General features: G+C 42.0%; 1 protein-coding gene across 2 annotated transcripts; it reads right to left on the bottom strand.

The window, feature by feature from the left end:
• Positions 1-512: 512 nt before the first annotated feature.
• LOC140186824 (C-type lectin BpLec-like) lies at positions 513-12,256 on the bottom strand. Of its 2 annotated transcripts, none has more exons than XM_072241432.1 (6): positions 12,148-12,256; positions 12,000-12,070; positions 5,857-6,005; positions 3,849-3,989; positions 2,343-2,457; positions 513-710 (listed from the first exon to the last, which is right to left on the bottom strand). In XM_072241432.1, the coding sequence occupies exons 2-6, from the start codon at positions 12,052-12,054 to the stop codon at positions 634-636; spliced, it is 537 nt and encodes a 178-aa protein (XP_072097533.1). In that variant the 5' UTR covers positions 12,055-12,070; positions 12,148-12,256; the 3' UTR covers positions 513-633. The 2 variants fall into 2 exon arrangements, with proteins under 2 accessions (XP_072097533.1, XP_072097534.1); XM_072241433.1 differs by having other exon boundaries at positions 12,000-12,072; positions 12,152-12,256.
• Between the last annotated feature and the right edge of the window lie 1,118 nt (positions 12,257-13,374).

Genomic DNA, 13,374 nt, shown 5'->3' with positions numbered 1-13,374 from the left:
AATCGTCTCTCACACTCTCATTGTCAGTTCAGTCAATTCGTCACCTCTCTGATGCTATCCCTCATTAGATTGACGAGACACTTGGACAAGGCTTGTGTTCTATCAAATTACGCTGTATTTAGCCAAATGTCAAAGACCAGGAATTGTTTGCAAAATTGACAAACAGTTGGTTGAGTTGAATTTTAAACAGACAACAGAGGTTTTCATGCAATTGTGCAAAGGTATTTATGGGCCCATTTCATCTTCTGCAGCTTAATTACAGTGTTGTAAAATCTCATTCCTTGTATCTATTCCAGTAAATCCCATTTGTGTCCTCATCAGATCCTTGATTTCACTTCCACGTGCAGTGGTCTGGACCCAACACACCATGTGCGGACAAGAGAAAGAGTTAATTTTACAAAGTCTTTGCTGCCTTCTTCTCAGTTCAGCACTGAGTGCAGAGGTGGGGAGGAAGCAACAGTGGGACAGGAAGGCTGCTGGAAACTGGACTCACACAACAACAAACACACAGCTCAGGATGCAATTCTCTTTATTATTGACTGAGAAGCAAAGTGAGTACAGTCACCACAGACAGTGAGAGTGGATGCCAAGAAATCAGGCACTGAATCCACCGCTGGCAACCACTGGAGTCTTCTAAGTACATTGAAGTTTGTAGGCACAAACAAAACCAATCCTCGATCCACAGGGAAAATCATTCCAAGTTGCAGAACCTTGAAGCAGAAAAAAGGAACTCAACATTGACCTGTTAAACCACAAGCATAACGTTGCAGATGCTGAAAATCTGAAAATAATTCTAGAAATACTCAGTAGGTCAGGCAGCAGGTGGGTAGAGAGAAATGGGAGGGTCATTAATCATAACATAATTTCTGTTTCTCTCTCCACAGATGCTGCCTCACCTGCTGAGTGTTTCTGGAATTTTCTGTTTTCTCTTCAATTCAAATGCTTCCTCTTTTTGAGTCAGAGCCTGTAAACTGAATATTTCCTGACCTTGATCCACGAGTTTGACTTGTAAATAAAGGGAGTCACTTCCTGTGGTGGCCCATGTGCAGTCAGAGTGTGCGTTGCTGAAACCTGACATCTCACTGAATTCAGTGGGGATTTGGACTGTTCCAGACTGAAATGGCCGGGCTCACCCTGGGCTGGAACTCCCTCTATGGGCTGAACAAAAATGCCTGCCCCATCAGAGATAAACTAAGCCATCATTATTTCATGGACTTCCCAATGGGAGCAGAGTGTGGAATCTATGGAATGTAGAGATTACCATAACATACCTGGTTTAATTTCATTTAGAAAAGTTTTTATTTGTTTATGTAATGAGGTGGAAACCAGACGGCCATGAGCCAGTCCTCATCAGGGGATCAGAGATGGAGAAGGTCAGTAACTTTATTTTCCTCAGCATTAACATTTTAAAGAAAGCGTCCTGTGTCCAGAACTTAAAATGGCATGACAAAGAAAGCCGGGTAGCATCTTGGAAGTTTGTGAAGACTTGGCATGTCATCTAAAATTTTGACAAACTTCTATGGATGCATGATAGAGAGCATACTGACGGTTGCATCACAACCTGGTATGGAAACACCAATGCCCTTGAATGAAAAAGCTGACAAAAGGCCAGTCCATCACACATAATGCTGGCTCCACCACTGAGCACATCTACAAGAAGTGTTGTCACAGGAAAGTAGCTTTCATTCTTAAGGGTACCCCACCATCCAGGCCATGCTGTCTTTTTGCTGCAGTAATCAGGAAGGAGATACAGGAGCTAAATGTCCCACATTATCAGGAATGGATTATGCTTCAACCATCAGTCTCGTGAACCAGAGTGAATAAATTCACTCACCCCAACACTGAACTGATACTGCAACCCCAAAAAATCACTTTCGAGGACTCTACAATTCATGTTCTCAATATTATTGATTACTTATTTATCTATTATTATAATTTTGTTTCTTTCTTTAGTAACACATTGCAGGAACGCGAAACCTGATATTACATTCCTTGTACATTACGCCATCTACAAGGTCACACTGAGTTGAATGGGTTTTCAATGTGAAATATTAACTCCGTTGTTCTCTCCATAGATGCTGCCTGACCCGCTGAGTGCTTTGTGAGAAAGCAGGTTTTACCTCAGATTTCCAGCAATACCAGTACTTTTTTCATCTTTATACACTGTCTGTACCCCTGACCCCTGCATTACATCCCATTTATCTTCCTCTAACTACTGGGCAATGAGTCCAGGTCTGCTTGGCATGGGGCTGGTTCATTCCTTCTGTTGATACAGGCCTCTTCAATACTGTGTCTGAAATGGAGTTCATAGAAAATAACATTTCTCTCACTGTAACACCTACCTGAAAAATATTGAATGTGCACACAGTCTTCAGTGCCTTGGTGATTATCAGGCTGATTTTTAGCCCAACTTCTGTAAGTGTAGCAAGTTCCATCAGCCCATGTGTAAGCTCCTTCCTGTGGGATATAAATCAGTGATTATTTCTGTGGGAACACTGAGTAACCTGTCACTTACTGGTACAGGGAGGATCTGGACCCGAGTCAGAGTGAGACCAGAATACGAGCAGCCGGGACAAACGGGGCAGTGAATGAGATTTTAAATGGCGGACTGTCAGGGTGGGGGAAATCTCATGGAAGTAACAGAATCCTTGGAACAAAAGAAACCGGATCTGAGAATAAAAGTCAGGGAGAAGGAATAATGACAACTCGGACAATGAGTCATTGAGCACAAATACACAGACTGATCTCATAAACACCAGAGGAACAAATGACAGAAGAACTTAAAAGACTGCACATGAAGAGACACAGATAAATAAAGGTAGAACAAACCTGAGCCGTTATACCTCATTGACAGAGGGTAATATCTCTCGCTCTCTATCTCTCTGTCTCTCTCCCTGTCTCTGTCTCTCTCTGTCATTCTTGCTGTCTCTGTCTCTCTGCCAGTTTGTCTCTCTTTCTGCCTCTCTTCCTCTCTCTCTGTCTCTCTCTTGGTCACTCTGCCTGTCTCTGTCACTCTCTCTCCCTGTCTCTCGGTACCTGCTCTAACTGTAGAGCCACAGCTACAACTAACACTTGGATGGTAAAACCAGATGACTGTGTGTGGAGTGGACGAGAAGCTCACTGGGATCCTCCTTCAAACTGTGCAGATTCAACATTGCTAACATAGAGAAATGTTTCCACTTGTGGTGCTGGACCATAAATACAGGAGAGTCACTGATCAATCCAGCAGGCTCCTCGAGAGAAACCCTTTTCTCCAGACTGTTTAGAATGTGACTCAGTGGGGTGAGGGATCGGTGAGGAAAAGTCAGAGACACTCATGATGGAGAAAGGAAAGTCACACTGATCATGTCAGATGAAGGAGGGAGAGAGGAGGCTCATGTAGAGATAAACAGGGACATAAACACGTGAATTTGTTTCTTGACAGGAATGCGGTGACACTGGTCAGAGCAACATTTATTGTTCTTCCCTGATCATCCTCTGACCATTTCAGAGGGCAGGGAAGAGTCAACACATTGATGGATCTCTGGAGTCGCAGTGAGGCCAGACTGGGGAAGAATGGCAGATTCCTCACCCTGAAGAATAACAGTGAACCAGATGAGTTTTTACAACAGTCTGGTAGTTCCACTCTCACCATTTCTGATAATATTGCTTGACACCAGATTTGTTGTATTTTATTTACTTGGATCCAAATTTCCCAGCTGCTGGGATGGGATTCAAACTTGTGTCCCTGGATCATTAGGATACACCCAGTAACTTAACCCCAGCACTGCCACACCCCTGTTACTCTGCAGGATGGATGGTGTAATTCTGTCTGTGGTGGCAATGTAACATGCCATCATTAACTTCACCTTCCATATGTCATTCAGGCCAATCCATGCAAAAGGCTTGCTTGCATCGGCAGTAGAGATCACTTTAGCAACGAATTTGTTGTGTTCGGCTGAGATCACAGTAGCCAGATTTCCGTAATGTGGGAATCGATTGCAGAACTCCTATAAATAAAAGAGTATCATTATCTTTAATCCTCACACTGGGCCTTCAGTAAATCATCTGACCTGGTGTTAGAAATTTCCTTAAACAGAGCTGTTTTTCTTCAAAGTGTTTGGTGTAAAGACCAGCTCTGTGTTAACTGCTGGTTGTGGAGTTTCCCTTAAATTCTCCTGTGGCCGTTCCCGTCAATAGTAAGCATACTGATTTGGTTTCTGTTGGGAGGGGGACAACCTATCAGGTGGAAACTGCAACAATCAGGTCTCTGGTACTGAGTCAGGCTCTGTGGCTCAGAAGGGATGGGGGGGTGATGGGGAATAGTGATGGTGAGTAGTGATAGGGGATTCCATGTTAGGGGAGCAGAAACTAGATCCTGTGGATGAGAAATAGACACCCAGATGGTATGTTGCCCTCTAGATGCCTGGGTCAGGGGAAGTCTTGGACGGGGTCACGGAGGGTGAACAGCTGGAAGTTGTGCTACATATTGGTACCAAAGACAGAGGTAGGAAAAGGGAGGAGGCCCTGAAGGGAGAATATAGGGGGTTAGGCAGGATGCTGAAAAGCAGAAACCCTTGAGAGTTATGATCTCTGGATTGCTGCCTGTGCCACATACGAGCGAGGGGGTTAAGGATGGGATGATCTGGTACATGGAAGTGTGGCTGAAGAATTCGAATGGGGGCAGTTAGCCTGAACAGTGGTTGGAAGGATATTGAAGTCTGTCATTAACGATGAGCCTTTGGGATACCTGAAGGCACATGATAAAATACGCCAAAGTTAGTATAGTTTTCTAAAGAGGAAATATTGTCTGACAAATCTGTTGGAATTCTTTGAGGAAATAACAGGCAGGATAGACAAAGCTGGGGAGAAAATTCAAAAGTCAGAGGTTCAAAGGGGTTCGTGCTGGATTCCCTAAAGGTTAACTTGCAGATTGAGTCGGTGGCAAGGAAGGGAAATGCAACATTAACATTCATTTCAAGAGGATGAGGATGGAATCAGAATCAGATTTAATATCACCGGCATTTGTTGTGGAATTTGTTATCTTTATGGCAGCAGTACTTGAAGTATACACATGTCTATTAAATAGGTATGTTAAAATAAGCCGTACAAACAATACGAAAGCAAGGATGAAATGCTGAGCCTTTATAAGGCATTGGTCAGACTGCACTTGGGGTATCGCGAGTCGTTCTGGTCCCACTATCTTAAAAAAGACGCACTGGCATTAGAGAGTGTCCAGAGGAGGTTCATGGGAACGATGTCAGGAACTACAGAGTAACACAAGAGGAGCGATTGACTCTGTGCTTTAGTCACTGGAGTTTAGAAGAATGAGGGGGGATCTCTTTGAAACCGATCACATATTGGAAGGCCAAAATTCAATGGAAGTAAAGAGGATGTATCCTATAGTGGACGAGTTGAGAACCAGATGGCACAGCTTCAGAATTGTGGGACAACCATTTAGCAAAGGGAGAGAGAAAATTTCTTTGGCCAGAGCATGGTGTATCTCTGAAATTCAGACAACTGTGCAGGCAAAGTCATTGGGTATACCTAAGGTGAAGTTTGATAGTTTTTGATTAATCAGGGTATCAAAGGTTATGGGGAGAGGGCAGAAGAATGGGGTTGACAGGGATAATAAATCAGCCATAATGGAACAGCCTAATTCTGCTCTAGGCTTTTGGTCCTTATTTCTAAATTTTCACACATTGATCTGACTGATAGGAAGCGGAGTCCACAGCTGCAGAGAAGCGCACCTTGTAACACAAGGACCCATCATGGAGAGTTCAACCAGAGGCTGTGCTGTGAGTTCATGGGAATGAACCAGCAGAAACCAGCATTTTCCAGAACTCCCAGAGCAATCACTGGGTTTCAGTGACTTACCCCAGCTTCTTTCCATGTCTTTTTGGCATGGAAAAACCGATGACAGGAGTTTAAAGGAGCAAAATAAAACCAGTTCTCTTCACAACGTCCTTGGTGTAGACTATGAAGATTGTCCAGTCGCTCCTCCATCTCCAAGGCATTGGTGTTCCCTTTCAATTAAACAGGTATTGAGTGTTAAATCAGATGGAATAATTACAGGGGATTATTAAAACACCAATTCCAAATAGTCACAACACCAGAAACTCTATGGATCCACAGAAGTTGGTCAATGCTCTTTGTCCACATCACGGTGCCAGAGGACTGAGAGGTTTCTGGAGGGACACTATTCTTTGCAATAGGGACAGTGGTAAACCAAACAACTACAGATCAGAGTCTGACACTGGTGGTGGGAAGTGTTTATAAACAGTTCTGAAGGATGGATCAAATTAAAGTTTAGAGCTTGGAAGGTGATTCAAGAATATAACATTTTGTTAAGAGGTGGCTGTATCTGATGAGGAATTAAATTTTTAGAGCTCTAATCAAGTGTCAGTGAGGATAGTAAAACATTTGATATGCCAAGCATGGATTTTAACAGTATTTCAGAAAGTCCTATGTGGATTATTCAAGTAGATCCAAGAGTAACAATTTTCTGAAACATTTGTTCAGTCCACACCTGGGGTTCAGGAGAGGGTGTATGGGAGATTCATCAAAACATTGCCTGAGATGGAGTGTTTCAGATATGAGAAGTGACTGGATAGACTTGCTTTTTTTTCCCTAGAATAGTGGAGGCTGAATGAAGACCTGATAGAGATCCACAATATAAAGAGGGACATAGATTGGGTGGTTGTGAGAAACTATTGCCCTGTACAGAGATATCTAAAACCAGAGGACATGGTTTAAGGTGAGGTGTAAGAGATTCGGAGGGCATCTGAATATTTTTTTCGCCAGAACTATGTTTGTAATCTGGGATGCACTTTCTGAGATGGTGGGAGAGTTAGGCACTCTCACAGCACTTGGAAACATTGAAGAAGCAGTTGAATCACAATGGCATGATGGATCGCTACCGGCCAAGTACTGGTGAAGGAGATGAGGTCAATTGTACTTGATGACTGGCATAGATATGGTTGACAACGTTTTTTTTTTGTTGTAAGATCTATTGATTTTAAAGTGAATTTAATAATTACTTGAAGGAGTTCATAAAAAGGAAAAGATGAACAAGATTTGTGATGTGTAAAAGGATGTGTGGTACATGACAGAACCTCTTCTTTCTCAGAATTTTGCGTAGATTAAGCGTGTCATCTAAGACATTGACAAACTTCTATAGATGCATTGAGGAGAGTATCCTGACTAGTTTCATCATGGCCTGGTATGGAAACATCAAACCCCTGGAATGGAAAATTCTACAGAATGTAGTGGATACACCCAGTACATTCCAGGAAAATTGAGCATATTTACAAGGAATGCTGCCACAAGAAATCTGCATCCATTATCAAGGACCCCCACTATCCAGGTCATGTTGTTTTCTTGCTTCTACCATTGAGCAAGAGGTACAGGAGCCTTAGGCACCGCACCAGCAGGTTTAAGAACAGTTATTACCATGCATCCCTCTGGCTCCTGAACTAGCAAGGATAATATAACTCAGCTCAACTCTGAACTCATTCCACAACCCACAGATGTTGAAGGTGTGTCTGTAAAATGTGACTCTACAATTCATATTCTCAGTATTTTTGCACAATTTCTCTTCTTTTGCATCTTTGTTGTTCATCAGAATTTATTTATGTATAATTTGTCGTAAATTCAATTGTGTTTTTATTGTCTGTAATATCGGCTGACATATACATACTTCGAGAATAAATTTCCTTTGACTTTGACAATGAAGATGTTTGCTGATGATTCTAAAGTTGACAGTCTGGTAGGCAGTGTAGAACAATGTTTAGGTTACAGGAAGATGTCTGTGGGTTAGTCAGGTAGGAATAACAGTGGAAGTGGAATTCAATCCTGAGTGAATGTGATAATGCATTTATAGGGAGCACACAAGACAAGGGTATACATGGAGAATGGTAGGATAGTAAGCAGTGGGAACACAGATGTCCAAGACATCTGGAGACCAGACTCTGCAGAGGGTCAAAACCCAAGGGGATGGATACAAGTAGTTGTTCACAGGATTCCTGGGAGATGTGGAGAAATAATTTCAGCACATCTGCTCTGTGTCTTTCTGGTTCTCTGCCTGGTCCCATTGACCTGCGTCTAAACCACAGACCTCCGTATCAATCTCATCTGTATACCAATCCAAACTTCTCTTAAATCCATATCTGCCACTTCAGCTGACAGCTCATTCCACACATGTACCATTCTCTGAGAGAAGTACTAACCCCTCAGATTCCCCGTAAATATTTCACCTTTCACTCTAAAACTCTGACCTCTTTTTTTACTCTCGCTCAACCTCAGGAGGAAAAACCTGGAAGGACTCATCCAATCTATGCCCCCTTATAATTTTGTATTTCTCTTTGAGATTTCACCTCATTCTCCTGTGCTCCAGAGAATGAAGTTGTAGCCAATTCAAGTAGGTCCTCCTAAAGTACCACACCTCACACTTGTCTGCCATAAATTTCACTTGCTAATTTCCATTCTACCTTCCCAGCTGGTTCACATCATGTTGCAAGCTTTAATAGCCTCCCTCACTGTCCACTGTGCATCAATCTTGATGTCATCTGTAAATATTCTGGTCCAATTTGCCACATTATCATTTAAATCATTAACATACTGTAGATGATAAAGAACAATGGACCAAATACCGATCACTGCAGCACACCACTCAGAGAGATGATCATCTACAAACACTATCTGCCTTCGTTCGCTAAGACAATGTTGAATCCAACTGACAACTTCAGCCTGAAGGCCAAGTGGCTTAACCTTATGGATCAGCCTTATATTCTGGATTTTGTCAAAAGGTCTTGCTAAAGTCCATGTAGACAACATCCACTGCCTTTCCTTAATCAACTTTTCATGTAATCCCCTCAGGAAACTGTGTAGGAAGTTTATGGACATGACCTATGAAGCAAAAAGCAATGTTTTCTACCATTGTCAGACCCTGTCCATCGAAACACTTAAATATCCAGTTCCTTGGAATACCATCCAATAATTTACCCATGTCTGGCATCAGGCTTATGGCTCTATAATTTCCTGGCTCCTTCTTAGAGCCTTCTTGAACAAAGGAACAACTTTTACTGTCCTCCAATCCTTCTACATCTCACCCATTGCTCAGGAATTTTTAGTTTCTCTGCCAGAGCCTGTGCAGTGTCTGCACTAGCCTCCCTCCAGGTCTGAGGGGACACCTTGTCAGTGCCTGGGAATTTATGAACCTTAATTCACCTCATTTTTGCCTTAGTTCTGCAGTCTCTGTGTCTGTCTTGCAAGTAAATACAGAGATTGTGAAGGCATTAGTAATGATCTTTCAGATTCAATTGATTCTGGCATGGTTCCAAAGGAATCTTCATTTTTTATGAAAGGAGAGGCAAAAGAAAGGAAATTATGATCTGGGTAATCTGATGTCAGTGGCTGGGAAGATGGAGTCGATACACAAGAATGGTTTTGGGGTACTTGGAGGCACATGATAACATAGGCTGTAGCCAGCATGGTTTCCATCAGGGGAAACCTCGCCTGACAAATCTTCTGGAATATTTTGAAGGAATAACAAGCAGGATAGACGAAGAAGATTCGTTGGATGTTGCGTACTTGGATTTTCAAAAGGCCTTTGCTAAAGTGACACACATGAGACTGCGTATCAACTTAAGAGCCCATCGAATTACAGAAAAGGTACTAGCATAGATAAAGTATTGGCTGATTGACAGGAGGCAAAGAGTGAGAATGAGGGGAACCTTTCCTGGATGGCAGTCACTGATTAGTAATGTTCCACAGGGGTCTGTGTTGGGACCACTTCATCTTACATTATATGTCAGGGATTTGGATGATGAATTGCTGGCATTCCACCCAAGTTTGCAGATGATATGAAGATAGATGGAGGGGCAGGTAGTTTTTAGGAAGTAGAGAGGCTTCAGAATGACTTTTACAGATTAGAAGAATCGCAAAGAAGTGGCAGATGGAATACAGTGTAGGGAAGTGTATAGTCATGTACTTTGGTAGAAGAAATAAAAGCGAGACTATGTTCTAAATGCAAAGAAAATTCAAAAATCTGATGTGCAAAGGAATTTGGGCATTTTTTTGCAGGATTTCCCAAAGATTAGTTTGCAGGTTGAGTCAGTGGTGAGGAAGGCAAATGTGATATTAGATTCCTGTTGAGAAGACTAGAATATAAATCAAGCATTTAATGATGAGGATTTATAAAGCACTGGTGAGGCCTCAGTTGGAGTATTGTGAGCAGTTTTCGGCACCTTCATCTAGGAAAGGATGTGCTAGTGTTGGAGAGAGTTCAAAGGAGGTTCATGAAAATGATTCTGAAATTTAAAGGCTTGTCATGGGACTGTGTGAATGAAGACGGAAAGGGAATGGATGTTTGGATTCTGATGAATACAAACTGATCTATTCAGGTGATGATAAACAGGAATGTGGTGTGGAAATAACACCAAATGCTGAAAGAAGCAAAAGCCTGATGTGATACTGGGCATTATTGGACAGAGTACTTCTGGTGAATCACTGGGCAACATATGAACATTTCAATAATGATAGTGTAATGCCTTGGGAAAGGCTTCACTGCTAATGTAATGGCTTCTCTATAGCAGCAGTGTTTGGGTTATGACTATAGATAATGGGGGCTTTGGAATGTGCGGCGTCCAATGAGGGGAGTGCTTTTCTTTCTTGTGTGCCTCAGAGGGAAGTGTTCATGGGTTTTGGTTCGGCATAAGAGAGAGAAGATGCCAGAATGGAAAGGTTGTAGACTGCAGAAAGGAGTTGGTGTGGAAAGGGGTCAGGAGTTGACAATGCCTAGATGAGAAATTGATGGAGAATGAATGGCTGGGAAAATCATGCGCCCCAACATGCACATTAGACTGTTTCCTTAAAACGGGCCTTTTTCTTTTTGTTTTCTTTACTAGCCCTCTAGTCAAATTTAAGGATTATAAAGCTAAATCATTTAATTGCATATGGTGTCCTGTTTGCTATTTCGTGGTACAGATTTGTAACGGGAAAACATCATGCAGAATCCACACAAACAAGATTTTACAAGTTTGGCAGGCTGGAGTGTGTCTTCCCCTAGACTAACACCGCAGACGGAACCTAAGGGTTACAGTAATATATGCTCCAACAGTTGATAATAGTGAAGAAGATAAAGAAAGTCTTTATGATATCTTACAAGAAGCAAAGAACACTGCGAATCATACGAAAATGAAAATAGCAAGAAAATGGCCCTTGTTTTCCAATTCTCGATAACCGAGGTTCGCTAAACCTGTTAGCCTAGCTTTTCCTTTTTATAGGAACATGCAGATTATGTACATTCAATATTTCACTTTAGAAGGACTTCCACTTGTCAAGTATCTCTTTGCTGGAAAACAATCTATTCCAATCTACACCTGCCGTATCCATCAGAATTGGCCTTCCTCTAGTTTAGAAATTCATCTGAGGACCAGTCCTATTCTTCTTCATAACGTCTTGAAACTAATGAAATCATGATCACTTGATCCAAAGTGCTTTTACCCTACTCTCACTTCTATCACCTGTCCTGTCTCAGTGCTATCATCTGCAAAATTTTTGATATTTTGAAGATATGTCGCGTGTTGGTTAAGTTATCAAATCAGGCACAGCTACAACCTTTGCCAGCTCTGTGGATATCCTCCCTATTGCCTTCATCTTAACTATCATGATTACAAGTACACTGCACCCAGTATATTGGACCAGTGTCTGTACAACCTTCTTCTCTGTATCTCCCGGGTTCCTGACAAAATATCACGTTTTCCTCTTCCTGCAACTTTGTTTTCCTATGAAGTGACACTGTGGAAAAATCTCTGTCTGCTCTCCATAAGAGAGTTTCTGACTCATCTTCCATCTCAATAGCTCAGAGATGAATGTCCCAAACAAGAGATATTTCCTTCCACACCCCAACTGGACCCAATGCCCGCAAATTCCCATGTCCCGCAGTCCCAGCACAATGCCTGTACATTCATTACTCACAGCAATATATCTATAAAGTTCCTGGAATCAATGGACCTTACCTGTCACATCACTGACAAGCAGTGCGGTCACCACCAAAACCCACACCAGCATCATGTTTCTTCCCTCAAACCTGAAACACAAGAAAATAATTCATCATTAGTGTCAAGTTTCCCAGTGAAAGTGGGGATATCCTGCTGCCATTCCCACCTCTCTCTCTCTCTCTCAGCTCTCTGTGTCGACTAGATTTCCAGTCCTAATGCACCCCTAATGCACTAATGTGAAGATCTTAGATCTTAGAAGTCTGTGGAACCAATGAAGTGAAACCCAATTATCTAGACAGATCTATGTAAAAATTACTGCTGACCAATCAATGACTGACAAATTAAAATAAGATGAACAGGAAACCACAGGAATGTCTTGTGAGCTCCAAGTGTGACTGTAGAATGTTGCTCTGTAAATGAACACTGAGAAATGGAGGCTGCAGAAAGTATTTATGATCAGATGATGTGTTTGTGATATTGGAGATCACTGAGAACAATTCTCTAAGATCATGCCCCTCAGATTAGTGTTCCTGTTGCCCATCAGGGAGCTCAGTAACTGGACAACACAGATCGATGTGCATTTATTACCTCTTCCCCTCAGCTGGGACACACACTGAGGGAATTAGATTCATCACGTTGCCTCTGATCCGTTAGCCAATCATTTCCACATGTTGAGAAATGTGTGAAGGTCCCAGATTTCCACCATAGTGGTCTCCTATGGTCTCTGTAATTGTTGCCACTGGAAACAGTTTCTCTTTGCTCCATTAAATTCATTTAGTGAACAACACAAACAATACTGATGGGTTATCAAAGTCAAAGGTGTGTTTTGTGTCATATGCACAAAGAAATGTTTGCACAGATACCATTAAAAATTACTTGCAGTAGCATTGCAGGCATGTAGCATCATCTAAGCGGCATTTACAAGGAAAACACAAATATTAGAACAGGAAAGAAATGTAACCTAAGTGACTTTGACTGTGGAATGATTGTTGATGCTAGATGGGGTGGTTTGAGTATCTTAGAAACTGCTGATCTCCTGAGATTTTCAGACATAACATTCTCTAGAGTTCACAGAGAATGGTGTGAAAAACTAAAAATATCCAGTGAGTGGCAGTTCTGTGGGTGAAAACTCCTTGTTAATAGGAGAAGTCAGAGAAGAATAGCCAAATTGGTTCAAGCTGACAGGAGGATGTCTGTAACTCAGCTAACCACGCATTACCTCAGACGTGTGCTGCAAAGCATCTTCGAATGCCCAACACATTGAAATTTGAAGTGAATGAGTGACAGCAGCAGACCTTGAACATACACTCAGTGGCCACTTTATTAGGAGGTACAATTACAAAAAAAAAGAGGGCAATTTTAGGGTAAAATGTGATCAAACTGGCCATAGTGG

The sequence above is a fragment of the Mobula birostris genome, chromosome 23 (genome assembly GCF_030028105.1).
Source record: "Mobula birostris isolate sMobBir1 chromosome 23, sMobBir1.hap1, whole genome shotgun sequence".
NCBI lineage: Eukaryota > Metazoa > Chordata > Chondrichthyes > Myliobatiformes > Myliobatidae > Mobula > Mobula birostris.
This window is presented reverse-complemented; position numbering and strand designations above follow the sequence as displayed.

Excerpts from the sequence above, each read along its gene's own strand:
- LOC140186824 (XM_072241432.1), bottom strand. The coding sequence starts at position 12,054 with ATGATGCTGGTGTGGGTTTTGGTGGTGACCGCACTGCTTGTCAGTGAT. Across the intron at positions 2,458-3,848 it reads GCCTGAATGACATATGGAAG|GAAGGAGCTTACACATGGGC; the intron begins GTGAAGTTAATG and ends TATATCCCACAG. Across the intron at positions 711-2,342 it reads GCACATTCAATATTTTTCAG|GTTCTGCAACTTGGAATGAT; the intron begins GTAGGTGTTACA and ends TTCTGCTTCAAG.